This window comes from Tyto alba, unplaced genomic scaffold (genome assembly GCF_018691265.1).
Source record: "Tyto alba isolate M040663 unplaced genomic scaffold, T.alba_DEE_v4.0 Super-Scaffold_39, whole genome shotgun sequence".
Taxonomy (NCBI): Eukaryota; Metazoa; Chordata; class Aves; order Strigiformes; family Tytonidae; genus Tyto; species Tyto alba.
Window position 1 is genome coordinate 8,339,541 of NW_024881314.1, and position 23,541 is coordinate 8,363,081.

General features: G+C 45.6%; 1 protein-coding gene across 1 annotated transcript; it reads right to left on the reverse strand.

Annotated features, from left to right (window-relative positions):
• Positions 1 to 6,600: 6,600 nt before the first annotated feature.
• SRP68 (signal recognition particle 68) lies at positions 6,601 to 22,761 on the reverse strand. The gene is made up of 16 exons (XM_042802595.1): positions 22,606 to 22,761; positions 20,558 to 20,624; positions 19,963 to 20,076; positions 18,807 to 19,002; positions 17,927 to 18,009; positions 16,979 to 17,088; positions 16,524 to 16,606; positions 16,142 to 16,282; positions 12,756 to 12,854; positions 12,374 to 12,438; positions 11,898 to 12,057; positions 11,119 to 11,213; positions 10,750 to 10,879; positions 10,261 to 10,336; positions 9,363 to 9,415; positions 6,601 to 8,884 (listed from the first exon to the last, which is right to left on the reverse strand). The coding sequence occupies exons 1-16, from the start codon at positions 22,745 to 22,747 to the stop codon at positions 8,657 to 8,659; spliced, it is 1,842 nt and encodes a 613-aa protein (XP_042658529.1). The 5' UTR covers positions 22,748 to 22,761; the 3' UTR covers positions 6,601 to 8,656.
• Between the last annotated feature and the right edge of the window lie 780 nt (positions 22,762 to 23,541).

The following is a 23,541-nucleotide window of genomic DNA, read 5'->3' on the forward strand; positions in this document are numbered from 1 at the left end:
AGCGGGTTTTGTTCAGACCAGCCCCAGCCGTGCCAGGGCAGAGTACGATGGTTAACCCAGGCCCTGCAAGAAGCAACAGGCAAGGAGACCAGTTCAACCAGTTTTCCACCACAGCCACCCACACAGCTGTGCCTGGCACTTGGACCTGAGCCCAAAACCCTGGGCAGGACTGCCCCGAGATGTATTTGCTCCTCTCAGCTGCAAGCCCAAGCACAGGTCGCCAAGAATACCATCTAAAACAGCATTACGAAGGGTCTCCTGTTTCCTGGGCAACACCCCCACCCCAGACAGGCAGTCCCCCATCCCAGCTCTGTTTCCAACAGGATCACCCTGCACTGCAACAGGGACTAAGCTCCCGGCTGCTGCTGCTGGCAGAGCTGCCTTGCCCAAGCAAGATCATCCATGGGGAGACAAATCGGGGTGGGCGATCTTTATTTCATTCCAGGAGGACCAGCCTTGAAATGCTGCTGTTGATCTACAGACAAAGCCAATCCAGGAGGAGGTTGTGTCTTGCCCAGGCAGGTCCCCAGCTAGGCTACAGCTCACTTTGGGGGCTGTGCCCCTGTATCTCCTGGGGGGCACAGACCTGGGGCTGGCCGCTCTGGCACTGCTCCAGGCACAGCAGGAGATGGTACGGGGAAGTCACATCATAATCATTTTATTTGCTTTCCAGAACAGGATCTGGGGCTTCGTCCCAGTAGCCTGGAGCTGTGCCAGGATGCAGATGCCTGGTTTTACAGAGCAGTCACATAACCAGATGCTGCTCACACAGATGAGTAGGTCGCCTGCAGGGACAGATAGCAGGCACAGCTGCGTAGAGGACCTTGGTGAGCAGGTAACATTACAGGGAAGGAAGATTTCAGGAACAATCCTGGACTAATCTTTCACACGAAATTGGCAGAGGAGATGTTTAGAGGGTGGTGTGCCTTTGTTATCAGGCAGGCCTCCCTGTTAAGCTTTTACAGAAGAGATGACAGCTTATATATGACCCATAAATGATTTACTACTACCTGTTAAGACCATTTGCCCTCTGGATGACAACATACTTGCCTCCTCTGCGCCCCTCCTCACCACCCTCTGCACACCAGTTCTCTGGATGAGTTTTCTTCCTGCTTCACCTCCTTGTTTTTGAACTTCATTCTTGAAATCGTTCTCCTGGGAAGTGATATACTACAATCAAAGCAATGAGCAGAGCCCTTACACTGCACAAGTCTCCCACTTCAGACCACCAAGAGCTGCTCCTGGCCAGGCACCTTGGGGATAACTCCACCATTAAGGTCTTAAATGACCCTGCAAAAGTGGCAGGTACCTACAGCAGAGCAAGGAAAGGACCTTTACAACAAACTGAACAAGTGGGAGGAGAAAAGCAGGAACCATCAGTGAATGTAGATGCAGCAGGGTGGTTGGGGTTTAGTCTTCAACACACCTGGAAACAGCCTCGATTTGTTCATAAAACACCACCTATGGAAGAGCGGTTAATGCATCTCCTCACCCTAATTTACACCAAGTAAGACCAAGGGCCCATCTCGCCAGCTGCCCTGTCCAGCAGCACCCACCACCACATCCCCAAGGACAAAGGAAAAATTTCACAGCCGCGGGGTCAGGGAGGCAGCACCCAACAGCAGGGGAAAGGTTCCCCACTCTCTCACCTCACCTCTCATCTTCACTCCCATGAAAAAGCAGAGGTAAGTCACAGCCCCTCCTGTCTGTGCTCAGCATCTAATTTTTATTTCTAATACTTTGAGAGGTGCATGAGGCTGCATGGAGGCAGGAGCCCTCTGTAACAGGGACAGATGCTATGCAGAGATGCTGCTTGTTTGGCAACAGGACTGGCAGCTACAGCCAGCCCAGCCCAAGACTTGTTGCAAAGGATACATGGTCTTTGGAGACAGAGACTAGGAGACTTGAGCTGTCCTCAGCAAGCGGGGAACCCTCCTAAGAATCTCCAAAGCCATGGGGAACAATGGAGCATGAAGGAAAGCCATGGGAGTTGGGAGCCACAGGCCTCCAGACACTCACCACCTCGGGAGGTATCAGAGCCTGTTCCCACTGTGCACAAGTCAGCCTCCTTTCTCCTCGCAGGCACAAGGGACAGCATCTTTTTATGCAATTTTTATCCCAACCCTTTTTCCTCCTTGTGGAACAGTTTTTATACAAGCCAAAGTGAAACTCCAGAGCCTTAGAATAGCCTGTTTTAAAAAAAATGCCTCCCCAGTGGGAAAATAGGACGCTTGCTTTTCTTAAGTCTAAAATTACTCAATCCTCAAACCTTGTTTTGCTTTGTTTTATCTTTACCAATTTATAAGTAGAGGGGAAGTGCAAAGGCCCCCGCTTCTCCCTGCAGGTCTGATTAAGACCCATTTAAAAAGCTTCCTGGGACGGGGCTGGGCTTAGCACCCTACCAGATTCAGCAGAGGAAAGTGAGCTTTGGCCTCAGAGCCGGCTCAGCGCCGAGGGACCTTTCCCCGAATCCAGCACAGCTCCCCTGGCACGAATGGGAAATCCGGGTCCTGCTCCTTTGTATCTCTCTAAATACAGAGAACGTTTGCACCACACCATCTCGTTAACAGCTCAGTTCCCGGGCTTTTATGGACTACTCATCCCTAGACCCTTCAGACATCAAAAGGACATACCTGCTTCCCACCCCATCGCCTCTCCAGGCTCATTACATCATCTCACAGCTTCTTCTGAGTTTAAGCCCCAGAGCTAACGCGCAGGACATCACGGCAATTCCCTACAGCAGCTAATGCCTTAGCCTAATTTTCCTCTCCCCAGAGGATTAGCAAGGCTGTAATAGCACTAAATAAATTCACTAATGGCAGATTCTCAAGACACTTTGTCTGGAAAACTTGTTTATAACTTACAGGATGCAGCCTGCAAATTTGGCTTTATTATCCAGTGACATTGCTGAAGGGAGCTGCTCCCCAAACGCAGTGATTGGATCTGAACAAGATGTGTCCTAGATCATTAGTCAGGCAATCAGAGGTAATTAAACACCTGTCTGGAAAGGCAACCTTCACCTGCATGACACAGCTGGAGAAGCACCCCCTGAAATCAGAGCTTTTCAGGTAGGTTTCTTTAACATCTCCTGAAAAAGCTGCTTTGCTCAAATGGCAGCGCCCCGGAGAAGGGATCATCCTGCACAGGATGGGCTATCGGCCCATGTCAGGGTGATGGGAAGTTCAATGTGAGGACAGGTTTGCTATCCTCTGTGCCTCCACACTCAAGTGCAACACAAAGGCCCTATTGGGTGCCAAAATACCTGCAGGATGCTGGATTGTAGGTGGTGGCCAGCTGAAACACCTCAAAGGTGTGCCTGTTTGGGAAAAAAAAAAAAAAACCCTGGCCTCAATAGAGAGAGCTGACTGAAGGAGGAGGCGTTCAGAAGAGATGGAGCACCCCGTTTGGCAAGACTTGAAGGGCATTAGGAAGGAGGATGCTCACACGCCCTGACACACCAGCTAGGAAAGATGGTGCTTTCAGAGTCCCTCCAAACCAAACCAAGCCCATGGAAGGGCTCCACTTGCAGCACAGGGCTAGTGGGGAGGAGAAAAATCCCTCCTGGGTGACCAAGGCTTGTGACAGCCCCTGCAAAGCCTCTCCCAGGCGGGAGGGCAGTGCCGGAGCCCAGCCTGTCTTTGGGGCAGGGGGTGCAGCAGCCAGTAGCATTGCTGCCCAGAAGCCCCGACTGCTTTTCAATCAGATATAAATCTGCAAAGCTCCAGTTTTGAGCTGCTATTGCCTAATTCATTGGCGAGTGCGTCTGTGTCACAGGCAGGGACCAGAGAGGGATGAATCTGTCTGCTACAACTAATTCTGCGTGGCCAGACTTTGCCTTCCTCAACTTAATTTGATGCTCTGAGAAAATTAGACGTTCTCCTGCTTCTGTGGAAAAAGGCAAGCACTGAAGGTAATTCAGAGGCTTTGATGCTGCTCTTTAGTCATTCGGGCACCACAGCCACGGCATCGCTCCCTGGACTGACCACGGGCTGGGGATGAGTCTCACAAATCCTCATGCACAGTGTGAGCCTCGGGCAAACTGCCGTGTCTGTTCTGTGCGTGGACACCACCATCGTGCAGCCCAGAAGGGAGGGACAAAAAGACTATTTCCAGAGCAAGAATTTTACCTTTAATAACCCCAACACCATGGGTGCCCAGCAGAGGAGGGATTTGCCAAAGATCATAGTACAGCAGTGCCTAGAAATGGCAAGTACACGCGAGGACCTGGGTCCAAATCTGAATTCAGTGGCACTGGAGAACATGAAAGCTGCACCCAAGGCCACATGCGCACAACAGACATGCAAACTATACCCTTTGAAAGTGGTTTTAAACCTCCCCCTTTGAGACCTTACTGCATTTTAGGCCAGAGGTGGGAAGGTTTTCACCCCAGGTTACTTGCAGTAGCCCAGAGAAGGGCTGGGGCCATGGCAGGGGGATGGACACAACCACCTCCCTCCCTCGCAACCCTCGCACGCAGGAATTTGCACTTGAGTTTAGCTCTAACCCAAACATTGGGTTTAGCTCTAACCCAAACATTGTAATCCGGCACTTGGCACAGAGCGAGGCACTAATCATTCACTTCCCAGCGCAAGTAGTAAATCCCCAACACAAACAAAAAGCGAGGACACTCCAAGTATTTGGGCTGGATGCTCCAGAGCAAGGACGTGCCAGCTCTGTCCCCAGCCGAATCCCACCGCGATCCTCTTCCACAGGAGAGGGGGTTTTTGCAGCAACAGCAGCAGTTACCTGACCCGCAGTTGGGGCAACTCTAGGAGGCTCGCGAAGGAGCGAGCCTCTCCTCCTCCGCCACAAAGCAGCACACTCGGGCCAAGGAGACCTCACCCGAAGGGAGAGGGTCAGGGAGCGGCTGCGTTTCACAAACCTGCTCACCCTCGGCGCGGTTTGGGTGAGCCCGAGAAGCGAGAGCCCAGCGCGAAGCTCCGCCGTAGGCGCGTCCCTCCGAACCGCTGCGCGATCAGCTCCCGGAGCGGAGGGTCGCCCCACGCCAAACCCTCCGAGGGCCAGGGCCCAAGGGGCAGCTCTGGGGAACGAGAGGGACTTGAGGAACGAGCCAGGTTTCTGAGCTGGGCTGGACTGGCAGCTGCCCAGCACCTCCTCCATTCGGAGCAGGGGAGGGAGGAGAAGGCAAAGCCGCCACCGAGAGCTGCTGCTGCTCCTGCCTCAGCCCTGGCAAAGCTCAGAGCACGCAGGCTGCTGCCAGCCCACCTCTGAGATCCTCCTTGTCTGCTTCTTATTCTTATATCCTTCCTCGTGAGCTTCCTATTGCCCCCGGGGGCACCCACCACTCCTCCCACCCGGATCACAAAGGGCTCTTCTCTGGCACACAAACCCACCTCCAGCTCCTTATCCCCGTCCCGCACAAGCGGGGTCACATCAAATCACTCCTTTAAAGGAACGAGCTCCCAGTTTACAGCCCCAGCTGAACACCATGGGGCAATTTGTGCTTGTAGCTCTCACCAAGCGGTTGCCAAAAAATTTTTATTAACACAATACCTTCAGCTTAAAATACTCCTTGTTTTAAATAAGGCAGAGACTGCTATTTAGGAGCTCCCAGGCCAGGCTATTATCCCACATACCACCTCTCATTTCTCTCTTTTAATTGCCCGGTTTGTCTCGCACTAATCACTTCCCCTGTGTCGCATTAGTCCCTCGAGACCCAGCGATTGGCACTAGACCCCTCAGAGTGCATGACCAGACCTGAGCATCACCCGAGACATGGGTGTATTGCTGGTGGTGGGGCCAAGGGCCATGATCTACATCTCATTCCTATTTTAATTGATGCAGTGATACCAGGCAAGGCTAGCTCAGCCTGTAATTAAAATTCCAGCGCTAGGCCCAAAGATATTCCATAGGAAAAGCTGATTGCGAGCAATAACCTCGACCATTCTGCTGGAGCTTCCTCTTTGAGGGCAATCGTGTGGCCTACTTGCCAATTAATTCATGGAAAGAGAGCAAACACTTGAAAGCAAACAGTGCGGCCTAATGAGAGAAGAGAGCAATGAGGAAGCCGGTTTCCAAGCACCACAAAGCAGTGCTCTGCCTCCTGCTCGGGCTGTCAGGCACGCCGAAGGCCCGCCAGGCCCCGGGACTCGGTTTCTTCCGTACATCAGACTCTTCACTTGCCTGCACTGTTCGCTTGGATCTGCTAAGCCTCACCTTCACCATTCCAAGCTCCAGTGCAGGGCCAAAAGCCTCAAAAAACTTTGTGAGTCTGGTTTTCACCATACACGTGACTTGAATAATAGCACTTTCCCCCTCTCCCCTCCCTTTTCTTACATTTCTAGATTTTCTCCTAGTGCCTCATCAGTGCCTTCCACATGATTTAACTCAACAGTGCTTACAAACCCCACTCTACTCGCTTTCCATTAACATGACATCAAATTACATAAGCCAGTTACCTCCCAGAGCGGTGCACATTGCTACCTGAGCCCTCAGGAAGGAGATCCTCCTCCAGAACGAGGTGGCCATTCTCCAGGGGTTAAGTGGCCCTAGGTGATGGTGTGACCTTGATCTCCGAATGCTTCGGAGGCAGAGTGCTTGGTGTTCTCAACGCTCAACATAAACTACACGCCTCAGAGGTCAGGAATAAAACTTTATTGTTTTCAGAATTCTTATCTGTGTTCAAACAAATCAGTTATCTGTCAAAGGATGTTTGACACAGAGAGGCCAATTGCTCTCAGCTTTTTGTAACAGTAACCAAGTAGAAAGTGGCCACAGTACAAGTTTCCCTGGAATCAATCCAGGCACCACAGAGACTTGTGGTAGGAAAGCAGAGAGGAGTTTGGTCTGCAAACCAAACAGCACAGTCCTCAAAGTGATTTGATACAAAAGCTGAAAAGGAGAGAGAAGCTCAGATTAACGTACACGGACAGAGGTACCATGAAGCCCATCAACCAGCTGATGCCTGCGCCAGTTATTGTATGACCTCATCTAAAAGGAAACAGGCTTTATGGGGAAGTGAAATCTGCTGTTCAAGACCACGTTTTCCAGAATTTGTCATACGATATGTTAATAGTCTTCCATGTTTCTTCCAGCTCTACACTCTTCTTTTCTCTTGTAAAATCCCCCTGGCATCCAGAGGTAAACTGAATTAGCGAGAATACCTGAAATGCCCATTTTGTTTCCATGTTGCAAAAATTAAACAAGAAGTTGCTCCTCCTGCTCTTACCCCTTTCTGAGCACAGAGTCCTCTTGAAAGCTGCTTTGTACTTTGAGAACTCACAAATCAGATCAACTTGGAACAAAGCAGCAAACATTCATATTAAAATAATGGGAATTGTTAATTCCCCCCCATTCATCTGACATGCATCTTGCATGGAAAATTCCCATGTCAACAACAATCGAATCATTTAAAACAATTCTTGTTTCCACCCCTATTAATTCTAATGCCCAAAAATGGAGAAACAACGCAAAGTCAAGACAATCGGTGCAGAACAGTTAAGGCAGATAGAACAAATTGCTGGTTCACCTTCCAGCTACAGACTGAGTGAAAACCCAAACAACGCTGGTGGAAACTTCCAAATATTTTCTTAAAGAACAGTTCTGCCCGTGTGCTGTGGGTTTTTTCCTGTTTAAATGATCACAATTATGAAATTACCCGCATTTTGTAAGTGCCTATCACCATAGCACCTGGGCGCTTTATAAAAAAAGCTGTCTGGCATGACAGAGAAAATCTATCACTCAAGAACCTACTGATGATCTGTTGCTTATTCCTCATTTCAGGTGCAGCTACTGACTGAGGATGAGGGAAAAAGCAAGAGATGAACTCCAGAAAAAGAACAACATCTTTTCAGGCAAGGTTTAGATCAGAGAGAAAACAAACACTGAGAGACCCAACTTCCCATGAAGAGCAAGTAGCTATTTCTAAAGCCATCCATGAAGTTCATTTCCCAGGAAAAAGCCTTGTAGGAATAGGTTCTATACTGTATTTAGGTATTTAACCAAACATCTATCAATAAAGAAGGATCCTATTGGCCCAGAGTAGAAATTAGGTTATACTCCACCACAGCTGGGGTAACCGTTAACATTTGGTAAGGTATTTGCCATCCTTATTGATAAGGAAAGAGGCTCTATTTTGTCAATTCTGAATGTTACATTTTTACAAAATACAGAGACTTGGGAGTTGACAGGGAAGAAGTTAGTCCCCTTGGCTACTGTTTCACAGCCTTCTTGTAGGCAGCCTCACCTTGCTGGTTTAGTTCTCCATCTACTTTTGCCTCTGTTTCCCCATCACACCCTGATTTCTAGACAAAAATACCAAATTATAGTGTCAAATAATGGGTCGGAGGGAGGAATCAAATTATACCTATGCCCTGGTCCATGGTAAGTAGATGTGTACTGGCCCTGAACAGGCCACTGGTCACAAAGCAAGCTCCCACTTCTCCAAACAGAATGGAATTTCTCTGTGCTCCAGATTATTTTCAGCTATTTATAGTGTACGTATGTTTCTGGATAGATTGTTTGTCTTTAATACACTGGGAGAGAATGTAAGTGCACAGACATATACACAGAACACAGGAAAGATGATGGCAAAACTTCCCTCTGTTGATTTCAGGTGCAGATATTTGCGTCCTAGAACCTCTTGGAGCTTTTCCTTCAATACAGAATAAAACCTCTGTTCCTCACGGGGTCCTGGTTAACTTTTGAATCCGAAGATGCCCTTTATATATCCTGTGAGGCCACTCTTGGCCTTCTGCTCCACCTTGTCCTCCAGAGGTGGGAAAGCGACATGATTAAGGGCCAGGTCAAAGAACAAAGGTTTGCATGGAATGGGCTGGAAGCCCGGAGGGAAGTGCACGAGGCTGACTTGTTTGCTGACAAGAGAAGGATCCAGACAGAAAGTCTCAAACCGTTCGGAGAGTGGCTGAAAGAGACCAATGCAGAAACACAAATTAAACACCTGTCAAATCAAAGCTGACAGGGGTCAAACAAGCAAGGAGGATTAAGCAGCAACTCAGATAACAGAACTTGAAGTTCCCTTGTGTGACATCTTGGGCCCTTGAAAATTGTTTGAGCCCCTGTCAAAGCATCACTCCAGGATCTCCGGAAAAACTTCCCATGTGCAGGGAGAAAGCCAAAAAAAACTAAAACAAAAAAAGAAGATGCCACACTAGAAGCTGCAAGCAGCTGCCCAGCTCCTACCCAAGGAACGCCACTGTGTCAGACACCTTCAGGACTTGCAGAAGGAAAACAAGCCTAATAAAATCTCTTAAATACACTAGTCATGACCAAACTCCTTTCAGCATGACATTTCTTGAGTTGCAAGAGACACTCGGGTAACAGATTAAAAGTAACGTTCATTAAGAACACTACTGGAATTTGCCTGAGCTCTCAGCTCTTACCTTGCCATCCTTGACCTGAGATGGAGATTCAGTCTCCTGAGTATCATTTGCATCTGCAAAATTGAAGAAAAAGTGGTAAGAATAACAGGCTAGATGTTGGTGTAAAGTAAAACTCTCAGGAGTCAGCTGTCCTCTAAGTCTAGCTATGAACCTTGCTTTTGGGAATATGCAAGACAGTATTTTCAGTAGAATCAACTTGCTTTCTAGACTAAGAGGATCACACATACTCATCTACAGCCAACACAGCTCTCCAGTGATGGAGAGTGTTTCCTTCACACTGTTGTGAGAAGCTCCCAAAAGAAGCAAAGACTCTGAGTTAAGCACAAAGCAGCAGACAGGACCCCAGTGGGGTCTGTTAAAGCAACCTTAAGGCAATAGAAGACAAGGCAACATGTTACTTATCTTGGGTTTCCAGCAGCAGGCAACAGCAAAAACAGCAGCCCAAGAGATTTCAAAGTTCATCCATTCCCCCAAAGTTCTAACCTGGTTGACACTGACAGAGCAGAACATCGCTGCTCTCCCCTTTCTCAGTAGCTCTCCCAGCTTGGCAACACTGGGAGGAGCAAGGCCAACTTGTTTGCAGCAAAACAAACACTAAACAGTGTTCTGTGCAGGTTACCCAAAGAGGTGCACATCCTCATGAAGTGTTTTCACATCTCTGGGCTGGGAGCAAGATGCCAAATGTCTAGTCACTGGTTGTCTAGCTGCACTACTACACACAGCTAGAATTAACCGATACGGGGTGGGGGGGGAACCCACAGCACTTTCCAGAGCCCACATAGATCAGTGTGAAGTGGAAAAAACATTTGGAACTTCAGAAATTAAATAAAAGGAATTAAATAGCTGCAGGGGCATTATTCAAGATACATTAGACCCCTAGTATAATTGCAAAACTCACCTAATATAGCTGCTGCTTGCAAGGAGTATTTCTCTGCATTGACTTGAGTGATCAGATCCTGAACATCAGGCAGCTCCTAGATCATTAAAGAAAACAGAGACTGAAATGTGACAGTTTAAGCAAAACCTGACAAAGTAAGAACTAAGAAATTAAGACCTAGTGCTGATAAGCCTTCCCTGATGAAGAAAAGCTACAATACAGTCCTTCAGACACTACAGAAGTTATATAACAGAGAATGTACGTGTGAGGAAAAAGTGTTACGGAGCCGTTGCAGCAAGTCTCCCCTTCTCCAAAGCAAGTGGCCAGCTGAAGCATTTCCACATCACAAGACAGTCTCTACTACAATGTGTCAAGAAGTCACACTTGTATTACTCTTCTCCCTACTTAAAGATCAGTCTTGATCTGTAATGGCCTGGCACCTAATTGACAGTAAGTACCGGGACAGAGCTTTTTCATAAACTCCTTCTACACACAGGACTGGGTTCCTACCTTCAAGCTGTTTGTATAAGCTCCAGCTCCTGACTGAACTTGGCGGGCATATTTCAGCACTCTTTCATATAAAACAAGAGCTTCACTCCATTTCTTTACCAGGACATAGGACTGTGCAATGAAGAAACACCTGCAACAGTAAAGAGTGGATCCTTGACACATTTGTTATCCATACCTTTTGCCAACTCAAACAACTGTCAACAGGAGATATGAAGTAGCACTGGCCAGTTTCCCTTTTGCATCCAGTTTTAATTTCACAAAAGAGCAGAGGAAGCTGCATCAAAGTCCTGTGTGGCACACAGAGCTCTGGAATAACCACCTCTGAAGATGTAATAGCTGCTAAAGAAAATGTGGCTGTTTCTCAGTCACCTGTAAGCTCTGTACACAAGTGTCTTCAATCCAATCTCTTTTTGGAAGTTCTTGTCCTCTTCTAGGCCAGGAAGCTGTGTCAGTTCCACGAGGTTCTGTGCAAAAGACAGTCAGAGTAACAAATGCAGGCATTGTTTTCCTCTGGAATCTGCTGGAGTAAGAGAAAGCTGCCCCTTTTAACAAGTCAACAGTACACTCCCATGGAAATAGTTTCTAGTTTTCTAATTATCAGTATGCTAACCTTGTGAAGGACAGTCATTGAAACTTGTGCAAGTCTGCCCTCAGGACAGATTTCCTGACACAAACAGGAATTAGGACAAAGACTCCTCAGATTTCACACAAAGTAATTATTTCATAATGCATTTCTCTTACCCATTCACAACCACTTCAGCCACAGGCTCCCACAGTCAACAGAAAATTTATGTGAGAAACTGAAAAACTGCTTATGAAGAACAAATACATTTTAAGTATTTTTAGCTGCTACTTTCTCTAGCCAGCAAAAACTAAGTCAGTTTTATGCATAAAATAGTCAGAAAAATTATTGTAAAGCTGCATTAGTGTACAACCAAGGGCACCCATTCTAGCAGCATTTTCTGTTAGCAACTGGGGGGTTTTGTGTTTCATGTAGATGTTGAACATCTCGAGCAAGGTAACTGTAGGTAGTCAGCTGCTCTTCAGACTTCACAGGCTGGTCACCTGTACTGCTATATTTTCTACAATAACTTTTTGTACCAAAGTTCTCCAGCTAGTATAAAGACTGACTGTTTTCCCAGCATTACCTGCAAAATGATATCGTAAAGACGGATCAGGTCCTGAGGTCGTGGTGTGCGCTTGCCATCCTCTTCCGACCGCTGCTGCTGCAGCAGTGCCTTCTGCAGAGACTTTGCCATGCTCTCATTGCGCTTGATGGCTGTTGACAGCTTGATATAAGTCAAATAACTAAAAAGATAAAAGACAAAATACCATTAGCAGACTGTCAGAGCTACTCAGACATTACTCTTTGTTCCAAAAAAAACTTCTCCCCCCAGTCGAAGCTGATACTAGTAGGGGAAGAAATATCTGAAAGGTGAACATGGGAGTCTTAAGTAAAATGTTTTCAAGCAGCATGAATCAGATCCTTACCCGTACAGTCATCGTTTGAGATCTGAGAGGCCCAGAACAAAAACCCCATAAAACAAAACCAAACAAAAATAAAATCTTCACATAAGAGCATGACTTCTTCACACTAGTACAGGCAGTAAAGTTTGCCTATTACCTGTGTAAGTACTGGATGTTGGATACCTTCCCAGAATCATTTTCCAGAGAGTGCTCCCGCTGCTTCTGCAGAAATTGTGGACAAAACACTGAATGATTTACTTACAACTGGCAGTTGAGGGAAGAAAACATCAGAAACAACTCAAGGTTTGGGTAAACCAGGGAAGTTTTAACAGACTTCCAGACAAAAGAATGATGGCTTCTACATTGCTATTGACCCTCTCCAGTCCTGAAGAGAATAAAATCAACAGTGATACTCTTTTGCAGCTTTTTATTAAAGAAATCCCAGCCACTTTTACTGTTAAGCAAGCTTAACAATAACAAAACAGTCCCAAAGAAACGTTATATTGTTGAAGGTAGAAACACTGGTGCTTGCTGCTTACCTGGTCTGGCTTCAGATCTTCCCGAACAGCCTGAATGGCATCTCTACACTCACTGAGTAAAGATTCAAACAAACGTTCCTTTGTCTCCTCATTTTCTGCCTAAGAGCAAAGGAAAATTAAGACAGGTATCTATTAGAAATTTCTGTATTATCTTCTAGGCAACAAACTGCCAGAAACTGCAGGGAACATGGTCAGTGCTGAGAATTTAGCAGCACTGAAGGCCTACCACACACAGCTCTGATCGCCTCAGCCCTGCAACAGCCACCTCAGCAACTCCCTTCCCTTCCAGGCTGGCACCCACACTGCCCCGAGAACAGCTGAGGTTGGGCTGCACTGTGGGAAAGGCCCAGCAACAGAAGAGCAGCTGAGCATTACTGAACTGGCAAACTACCAATGCACACTGCTCTTGTTATGCTGATTTAACTTTTCTCATGTGGTAAGAGCATGCAGATGATTATCTTTTCTACACTCCCACTCTAGTAATGCTCACAGTGGCAATAATTTGTTTGTTTGAAGTATTTTTAAGAGTAACCCTGTATTTTAGTAACAGGAGTGACTGAGTGCTTTTCTGCTGCCACCACAAGTTTTGTCAGAAAATTAAGCAGCTTTTGGCCTTCTGCCTCAAAACCAAAATTTGAAAACAACTTTTAAAAAACAAGTTGAAGCCTCTGATCTCTGAGCTTTTCCTAGTGGACAGGCATATCATATATCCAATTAAACAATGCACCCAAAATCAAACTCAACTTCTATGCAGGTGACTGAGAAAGTAACCAGATGGGGACTGCAAGACTAAGAGAAAAATGCCCAGAAACAAACCTCAACCTTAGCAATCGAAGGAGGGATTAAGTGTATCAGCACTGTGTTATAACACTCTCATGTCATGTAATAATACAAGATTAACTTCGCTGCAACAAATTTGCAGTTGTCCAAATGAATAAAAAAAACTGTCTAAAAACATGCTCACTTGCTGATCTTCCATAGAGCTCTACAGTCTCTGCCCCTCCTGAGACTTGCAAACCCATTAAGGAATGTTATTTTTACTCCTTCACAAAGCCTCAGGTATCTTCTTGACCCGAGATGAAGGTGGTTTTTGGATTTTGGTTTGGTTTGGTTTTTGGTGGGTTGTTGGTTTTGTTTGGTTTTTTTGTTGTTGTTGTTGTTTTGGGGTTTTTTTGTTTTTTTTTTTTTCTTTCTTTTAAATTTGGTATAAGAATTTTTAAGGTGGGACTAACTACTGAGAATAACCAGAGACAAGTTTGACAGCATTCTCAACCTCACCCAGAGGAGCGCAGCAATTTCACCGTATGCACAAAAATGAAAACATAGATCATCAGTCAAGTACAAACAGGGAAAAGGGCTGGGCCATGCAATGAAACAAAGGCTTTCCTGCCTAAGTAAAAACTCCTAAGGTTAAGCTGATTCTATGCATAAATACACATGTTCCAATTTGGGAGATATCAGATCATAAAACTGAGATACAAGTGCTACAGGTGGTGATTCAAGTGTCCTGATTGAGCAGCACAGGTTCATCTTAAAAGGATCAAAGGAACCGATCCCACTGAACTGATTTCTGGAAGTCTACGAGTGCTCACTTCTAATTTTTTCTTTGTTCTAAAATATGGCGTATCATCTCAGAAAGTTATTACCACCCATTTTTGCTACTATTTGCCAGAGATGACCACAGAATGCTTGAGGCAATACCAGATAGGAGCACACTTCCCTTGCTCTACTGTTTAGCCTCCTCCCTTCTACCCAGTTAGAGTCAACAGCCCCTTGAAGTCATGCATTCAGGTCTACAAAAGGGCTGACATAAGTAATTTTAAACTTGGATTCGCAATTCAGTTTGGCTTATTTGTTCTCTTTCTCCCATTACCAGCAAGACACTGAAGGCAATGGTGTAATTGCACTGAGAAGATCCATTTTGACACAAAACACACATTTGTGTTTGCTTCTAATCAAACCCTGAAGAGCACTGCTGTTACGTTAGGGTTTCAACTTAGTGAAGACTAGCAGAAAAGTGCCAAAGATCCCAGGAACCACAACGCATTTAGCTGAAGCGGGACTGCCCATCACAGCCGACACAGCAACTGCAGAACAGCTTTCAAAAGGCCAAGTTCTAGCCCTCTGGGAATGTAAATACTGCTGCTGCACACTCAGCTCTCACCATTACTAGTTGTGATTTGGTACCACAAAACTCCTCTGTTTAGTCAAAGCTTCCAAGGAACACAAAGACAGATGAAAACAAATCAGACCACTGTCCTGCCACAGCTTTATGGCACAAAGAAAGCAACTAAACTGAAAAGGTCCAACTGCTAGCCTGGCAGGATGGAAATTAATCACTCTAAGCTGCACTTCCACCTGCTGGCCATACTAATGTACTACCCTCAAAAAAAGTAACCAGCAACATGCAATTCACAACATTATGACAAGACTGGTTAACACTAATGCTTCCTACTCAGCCACATCCTGCTTATCCTGCTCACACTATCTTCTTAGCACTAGCTCCTGCTCTTGCCCAGTTGCCTTCTACCTTTGTAGGGTTTTCATTTTATCATTTAAATTTCTATTTATCATCATTATTCTGATGACAATAAATGGGTTTTGATGCTGCAAAAAGTGCATCATTAGTGGCAACAATTGTTACTAAAGACCCTTTCACTGCCTTTTCAAACAGCAAGGGCGCTGTATGGAACCACTGGGAAGCAGAATACACCATCTGGGCACCATTTCCAAGGAAAAGCCCCATGTGGAAAACTTGTCTGCAGTACTAAATACATGCACAGTATGTGCCACTGCAAGTGTTTTAGAACTTACATTTGAAATTGATTTACATCCTGACATTTAGTAATCCTCCTGCTGCTTTTGAGGATTTGCCTAAATCAACAAGAAAATGCTGTAAATCTCATACCACCTTGCTTCACCTGGTAAATTGCTTTTGTTGCTGAAAAAAGCGATCAATATCTATCTTTTTTCGTTTGGTTGCTCTGAAGTTGGAGCATTTGAGCGAGATAAAGAAATCAGAACAGTAATTCAAAACCAGTTACTCTTAAAATCGTAACCTTCACTTCCAAGTAACTTACAAATAAATAGTAATGGTTATCAGCCTGCCATGGAAAGGTAGCACTTCTGGGCAGCAGTGTTCAAAAGAACAGTAAGACTCAGAAAGATCTCCCTGACTACCATTTAGTAGATTACAGGAGCTATCCCCAACTGACACTTCAGCTTTGGGTTATAGTTAATATTCCCACTACTACTTTTAGCCTTCCGACCCCAAATTTGAGAAAAAATTATTCAAAAGCCTTTAGTCCAGGTATCATATATTATCTTGCACATTGAAGGAAAGAGGACAGTTAGAACACCAGCACTGGAGAGGACTTCTGGGTTACCTGAACAATCGCTGCTTCATTGTCAGCCAGCCCCAGCAAGAAGATCCTCACTTTGTCTATCTTCACCGGAACGGTTCTTCCTCTCCATTCCACCTCACTCATTGTGGCTGCCTGCTTTGCTCGAGTTTGGGTAATCAGTGCCTGTAGAGAACAGACTGAGCTTAAGAGCTTGAACTTTAAGGTATCTAAAACCGAACCTTTCAATTCACATTAAACTTGACTATTTTGAAAGCAAAGGGATTTTTAGGAAAGTGGTTTCCCATAGAGCCCAGGCTGGTTTGCTCTCTTCTGATATATTCTGGCTCTTGAATGGTGGTCTGGAGGAATATTTATGCTCAGAGTGATAATGAATGCTTCAACTTGAAGCACGCTATTAAGTTACCTCCAGTTTTTCTGCAAGAAGACCTTCAGTGCCACCAGACCTCAGTCTCATCTGCATCAACTCATTCATAGCAGACTGGTCACCTGAGAGAATTAACAAATCAAGATCACATTTCCGTCTGAGTTCACAAATTATTTTAATACAGAAAAGCTAAGGAATAGATTTTATACTGGCAATTTGGGGACAAAAGGGATAAATTTGCAATTTCATTCTGACTTCATAAGCGAACTACTGCAAACTGGTATTTTGTCTTTTTACACAAAACCACATGCACTGTTGCAAAATGAGTGCATTTCTCCACTGCTAAACTGACTCAATGTGTGCAGAATTTGCCCAAAATATTATGGACTCACTGCAATGTCACTTAGACCAGTATTTAACTATCAAGTCAATAATCCTTTCCTGTGAACAAGCCTTGCTTTTCATTGGAGGTTAGGTACCCCCCCTTTCCTTACCAATATTATAAGCACAGTAGCGAATGTTGGGTGAGATCTCTTCCACACGCTGGTTATATAGCACGGCCTGTTCTTCTGTGAAAGCATTAGCCAATTTCTCATATATGGTCCTACAGCGAAGAATAAACATTAACACTGCAGTATGTGTCATTTTGTGAGATGCTTAAGGAAAGAACTTGTGTCTCTACTCTGGAGGATGCTATCCCTTCAGTAGTACCTCCCAGTTAAGTGTGTAATTAACTGAACAACTCACAGAGTTTCTGTACATACAGTATAGAAACTTATGTCCTGGTTTTGGCTGGGATAGAGCTACTTTTCCTTCTTAGTAGCTAGAACAGTGCTGTGTTTTGGATTCAGCATGGGATTTGCTATGAGAGGAATGTTGGTAATACACTGATGTTTCTGGCCGTTCCTAAGAAATCAAGGACTTTTCAACTTCCCATGTCCTGCCTGTGTGCAGGTGCACAAGAAGCTGTGAGGGAGCAGAGCCAGAGCAACAGACCCAAACTGGCCAACAGAATATTCTATATCATATAATGTCATGCTCAGTGTATAGATGAAGGTTGGCCAGGAAGCTGTCTCTCTCTTTGGGGATTGCAGTTTCAGGATTTTCCCTCCTCTGGGATCGCTAGCCAGGAATGGGCTGGGCATTGGTCAGCAGGTGGTGAGCAATCACAGTGTGAATTTGTATATTCTATTATTACTATTAATATTATAATTATTCTTTTCATTTTATTTCATTTAAATTATTAAATTGTTTCTATGTCAACCTATGAATCTCCTCCTTACCTTTGCCCCTCCGATTCTCTCCCCCAAGCCCTGGGGCCAGGGAAGGCTGAGCAAGTGGCTGTGTGGTATGTAACTGCCAGCCGGGTTTAAACCACAACAACTTACTAGACTGATCCAATACTAGTTACTAAATGACTCTGGTGAAGCGGTGGAACTCACTTGCATTTGTTGAAAGCCTCCATTGCTGCCTTCCACTCCTGATGTTCAAACCGAAGCATTCCTGTGAGGTAAGCCATGTATGCCTGCAGACAGCACAAGGCCAAGTTAATTTCCCGAAGTCTGACAGTCTAGTTTGTACAACCTTTAGCATGAAGGCTGCTGCAACGCCCACAGTAAGTGATTAAGCCTTGTCCTTTTCATTTGCTCTTCCCACAGAAGACAACCGATTTGGATTACAGGTTACTAGCTACCTAGCTTTTCTTCTTTTAAACTTACATTGCTACATTTCTAAGGAGATAACAATCAAGAAATATCTTTTCTTTCATGCAATCAACACGGCCCACTGATGTCACAAAACTTTTTTTTTTTCCAGTAATAAGTTACAAAATGGCAGTTTTAATTAACTGAGTACCACTACAGCCCCTTGTTCAAAGAGGCTGGTGTCACAACACACCTCCTTTCTGTGTTCCAGGAACCAAAGCCACAAGTCTTGGGTTCTAGGTGGCTACTTTAGGGCATTTAACAAATAGGTAACTCAACAGATAAGCATAGTTTCTTAGGCTGTGTTGCCTCATCATAGTCTCTCTCAATTCTTTTTACTCTTAGTAAACATACTGCTCTTCAAAGCAAGGACAATCATTTGATACATTTAACTTCTAAACACCAGGTCTTCAACTTGGCTGGTGCCACTGGTTATTTCTGAAATTCCAGCAACTGCATTAACAGTAAGTCCAAGCTATTCAAAGGGATACATTATACAGTTGGAGAATCAGCCAATTTTGATTATTTACTGCTAGACAAGAATAATATCTTCACCAAAAACCCAAAGGTTTCTTGTTCAGCTTTTGCTGTAAAACAAGATCAAAGTATCAGTGGTTACCTGAGCTTCCAACTTTGTTTTGGCATCTACTCGGTTACTTTCACACAGTCGCTCCAGCTCCTCAGCATGTTTCACAGCTTTGCGCAGGCGAGACAGCAAGTGGAATCGTTTGCGAGGCTCTGTGTTTGCTTCCTGTTTCAGCTGCATGGCGTAACTCCAGGCTCTCTCTGCATCCATCAGAATCAGCAGCAAATACCTACGGGGCAGAGGAAGACAACATTCAAACAAGTATTACCACACCACCACTAGTTCTTTGCCATGTGATCTGCAAAGTTTGGTAACAGAAGTTCAGCTTGGTCAACAAGAGGTAGATGCTTTTATTTCTTAACATTCCAAGAACACAAAGTTGCGTTGTTTGTAACTGTTTTCTATTGTATTTCTCACTATATAAATGTAATTACCCACTGCGGAAGATAATTTGGTATTATTCTGTAGCACCACAGACATTGCAAAGACAAGGCATTTGTGATTTTAAGTTGCTTTTCAAACTGGTTCAATATGGATAAACGTGTCTGTTTTCCCACCCACTAATGCCGCCAATGTGCCTGGCTTCTTAACAGCACAAGTGAAGACGGCATCATATTTTCTTTTCCCCATAAGAAAAGATAAGACAGCAGACACTTCAAGTGTTTCTAAAAGACAGGGAATGAGCCCAAGATCCTGGCTATTCTCCACATATTCTGTCAGTCAAGCACCCCGCCAAATCTTGAAAATCTAAGTAAAACTCACAATCCAATGGATTATGGCTCCAACCACAAACTTACTGGCTACACCATTTATATTATCAGCATTCACACAGCTACCTTGCAATAGATCTGAATAAGCATTTCTTCTTTAATACCAAAGTAATTCACTGATTATGAAAAGGATGCATTTTAGCAACTATGAGGGAAGAGAAGGAACCGGCTGTTGCTGCTCCCTCTTCTCCCACCTGTTCACATGATGAAGCAGGAACTGAGTAGGGCCTCTTCCCCCCACACTGCGGCCTGAACTTTCATTGTTTATTAATATCAACAACACACATCTCTGAAAAGAAACATTTATGAGTATATTGTAAAGAACAGTTTTCCACCATACCCCCATGAAAACAAATTACTGAAATGAAAGAAACTATTCACTAATATACTGAATGCTCAATTCCATCCAGTGACTGTACCTGTTGTCTGAAAGAATCTCCTCAGTTACTTTCTTCCCAGTGAACTTGTGCCTGTTTCCCATCTTGAAGTTGAGAGTTTTTCGGAGCCTCCTCAGCCTACGGGAACAATAACCCCTAAAGAAAAGATGACCACAGTCAGTTTGGCCAAAGAACAACTATGTTTCTGTTTACTTAAGGCTGTGACAGGAAACGTTTTAACTACTAAAAGCTCTATATATGACATATAGTAAGAGGTAGTTCAGAAACTACCTGTAAACCAGTGGTTAACAGAACACAAGAAAGATAAGAAGACATGTAATAATTCCTGATCTTGAAAAATCAGAATGATGTTCTCCTTACTGTCGAATTGCTTTACGTATGTTTATTGAACACTTAGTGCTGGAAGAGTATAGTGATTATCGGTGAGGTGTTAACAAAACAGTCACAGCACATTACATCCAATGAAAAAAAGCATACACTGCTTCACACAAAGCAACTCGTCAAGGGGTATTTATTTGGCAGGTCATTTTTGTTGCCTGCTACACCAGGTTTACATTTTAAATGAAGTAAGCCAAGTAACAGTAGTAACTCCAAGACATCCACACTGTTTACTCACCTGTACCTCTGGAAGTCTCCGTGTCGTAAACCATGCTGCTGCTGAGACTCCTTCACAATCTGAAGGACTGCGGTTTGCGTTAAGGCAGATTGACAGTACAGTCTGTTACCAGTTCTTTGTTCTACCCCAAGATAACAGAAGGGAACTCTATAGGTTCCATTAAGCAAATGCACTTTTCACAGAGGGGCACCCAAAAACCTCCTAAAAACGAAGAGCTGAGAGAACTGATGGTCCTAAAAGACCTCATGACTGCACTGCTTACCTCAGAGCTTTATGACTGTCATCAGTGCCAGGAATAAGACATGCCACAAGCACCTCCCCTGACAGAGAACCATGAGTCTTGCTGTTACTAGAGCTCGTTTCAGGATAATAAGCTATACCAACAGACACATCTAGGCTAATATAACTCCCTGCCCTAGCTAGACCACGTCGCACCCCCAGTCATACTCGCGACACAGATTTGTTAGCAAACTGAAATAGATAGCAGCTTTTCTGCCCTTAAACATCCCATCTCTCAGGAGAAGAGCAGAGTACACTGAGCAGAAGCACTGCTGCCTTCCTGACACAGCTTCCATAGTCAGCTTTCTGAACACAGAGAGCCTCATAAAAAGAGCTTTTGGGAAGTACTGAGGGGGCTTATTTTCTACTCAACTTTTCAACACACTTCTAGTCTTACTGCATATCACTGTAACAAGTACTCAATGACAGGATGCTCTGGCCTGTCACTTGCAAAAGCATCACTCGATTTCCATCCAGTCTCTGCATTCCTTAGTATATTTGCTGATTTCTGTGCATCCTGTACTTACTTTATTCACTTAGTTACACTACCAAATAAAATAATGCTGTATTCTAGTAAATTTGCTGATATTATTCATTCAGTTTACAAGGCAAATTATTTTGTGAAATAAAATCTCCATCATAAAAATCTCTGTGCTGTATGTATTTGTATCCCAAAATTTCCCTTTTAAGTTTTACCTAGAATCATTAAAAAAAAGTCCACAAAACCAAAACCAAACTATACAATGACCCCATCAAAAGACACATTATTACTATAGCTAGAAAAAAAGAAACTACCAGACCTTTAAAGTTTAGAATGGCAGATGTCTATCAAAGCGTTTTCTTGGAATTACACCTAAGAGAAAGTCTCTTTAGTTTAAGTATTAAAAACTTGCATCAATAGTTATTGCACTGAATTAGTCTGCATTTGTAAAACAAACAAGTAAAACTGTGTCTCAACACAGCACTCCTCATCCTTGCTGTCCACCTAAGATTTTTTTTTCAGATTGTCTTTTACCTGTGCAGTTACTCACTGCATTCATATTCCCTATATTATTTCTTGTTCACTAACATAAGGTATTCCTAACATTACCAGGGCAATTACTGTGTTCACATCTTACTCAGTAGTTACTAACTTTACAACACCTGCCACATGACAAATAGAAAACGGCAACCTTATTTCACTTGGGTTTTCCTCTTATCCAGAAGATAAAACTCAGCTCTATCACAGCTGTGCAGCTGAACTAGTTTCACATGAAAGTTTCACATACAAAAATGCCACAAGCTTTACACGCCATGGCAGATTTTATAAGTGCTAAATCTGGACGAGCCTGTTTGCCATCTCAGCGTACCTGCTAAGATTTATTTTATCTACTATTGCCTACTTCAAGCATTAATGTTACTGCCAGGAGATTACTGACAGCCTGCTCGTTACTAAAGCACGCAGAGCTCTGGCTGATGACAGCTACCACGCGGTTCGGAAGGAGCTGCAGGGATAAAGTGTAAATCCACAAATTCAGAGACAGAAAGCAGACTGCCCCGCTTCATCCAAACCAAACCCCCCCCGCCAGGGCCACCCCCGGGCTCACACCCGGCTGCCGCCCGGGCGGACCCGGGGCCTGTCCGCCGAACCCTCTCCCGTGGGGAAGCGGAGTCGGCCGTGCCCGCCCGGGGCCTGCGAGTCCCCCCGCCGCCCACAGCGGCCGCCACGTCCCGCCGCCTCCCGCGGGGCCAGGCCTGCCACGTCCCGCCACCGCCGCCGCGCAGGATGCTCTCCAAGCCCAGGCTGTCGCCGAGGCTACCGGCCTGCGGGCCCGTCGGCCTCTCGTTCTCCTTATTCTCCTTGTTCTCCTCCGCGCCGCCGCCTCCCGCCCCGCCGCGGCCGCCACCGGCTCCCTGCCGCTCCGCCGCCATCTTGTGCGCGGGCCGCCGCCGCCGCGCTGCATCATGGGCCGAGGGAGGAGGAGGAGGAGGAGAAGCGCCCGTGGCCAACGCGGCCGCCGCGGGGGCAGTCGGGATACTGGAGGACCCGGGGCGTGATGGGGGGGGGGCTGGCTATGGCGGGGATGCGGGTCGGGGTCTCACGCCGGGTTTGGGTACATCCCCCCCCGCCCGGCTAGATCGGACCTCCCGCCCTTGCCCCCCTCATTTATCATAGGGCTGACCCCCCCACACCCTAGCCCCCAGGATCGGGCCCCCATCTCCCCTCCTCTGCCCCAGGGATGACCCTCCATGCTGCGGGGTTAACCCCCCAGCCCCAGGATCAGCCTCCCCCGGCCACCCCACGGCTGACGCCTCAAGACCCAAATCAGCCCCCAGGATCAGCTCCCCCGCCCCCAAGCCTCCTCATACCCCTGGCTAAAAGGGTGGCTCCGTCCCACTCAGCACCAGCCAGGCAGCTGAAACTCTGTGAAACCGTGTCTTTCCTAGTAAAATAAGTGTGATCTTGGGATGTAGGTTTGGAGACACTAATGAAAAGCTGCCCTGCTGGTCTGGCTTTGAGGTTTTTCACCGTGAGCTGGCAGAACCAACTGGAGGAAGCTTGAGCAAACGGCACCTTCATTAAGGGGCAAAGGTAGATGTACCCACCCTGGTCCTCAGAGACCCCACCAGAGACTCTGGGAGTAAGGACTTGGTTTGGGCAATGCTGTACCTGACCAGTGCAGGGCTGTCCGTGCCGCTGCAGAAGTCCAGGGGGAGCCTTCCCT

Bases quoted from the DNA above. Each gene is read 5' to 3' on its own strand.
- SRP68 (XM_042802595.1), bottom strand. From the start codon at position 22,747: ATGGCGGCGGAGCGGCAGGGAGCCGGTGGCGGCCGCGGCGGGGCGGGA. The intron at 19,003-19,962 runs GTACAGTCACTG...TCTGCCCCGTAG, and splicing joins GAGATTCTTTCAGACAACAG to GTATTTGCTGCTGATTCTGA. The intron at 10,880-11,118 runs GTGACTGAGAAA...TTACTGTTGCAG, and splicing joins CTTGTGTACAGAGCTTACAG to GTGTTTCTTCATTGCACAGT.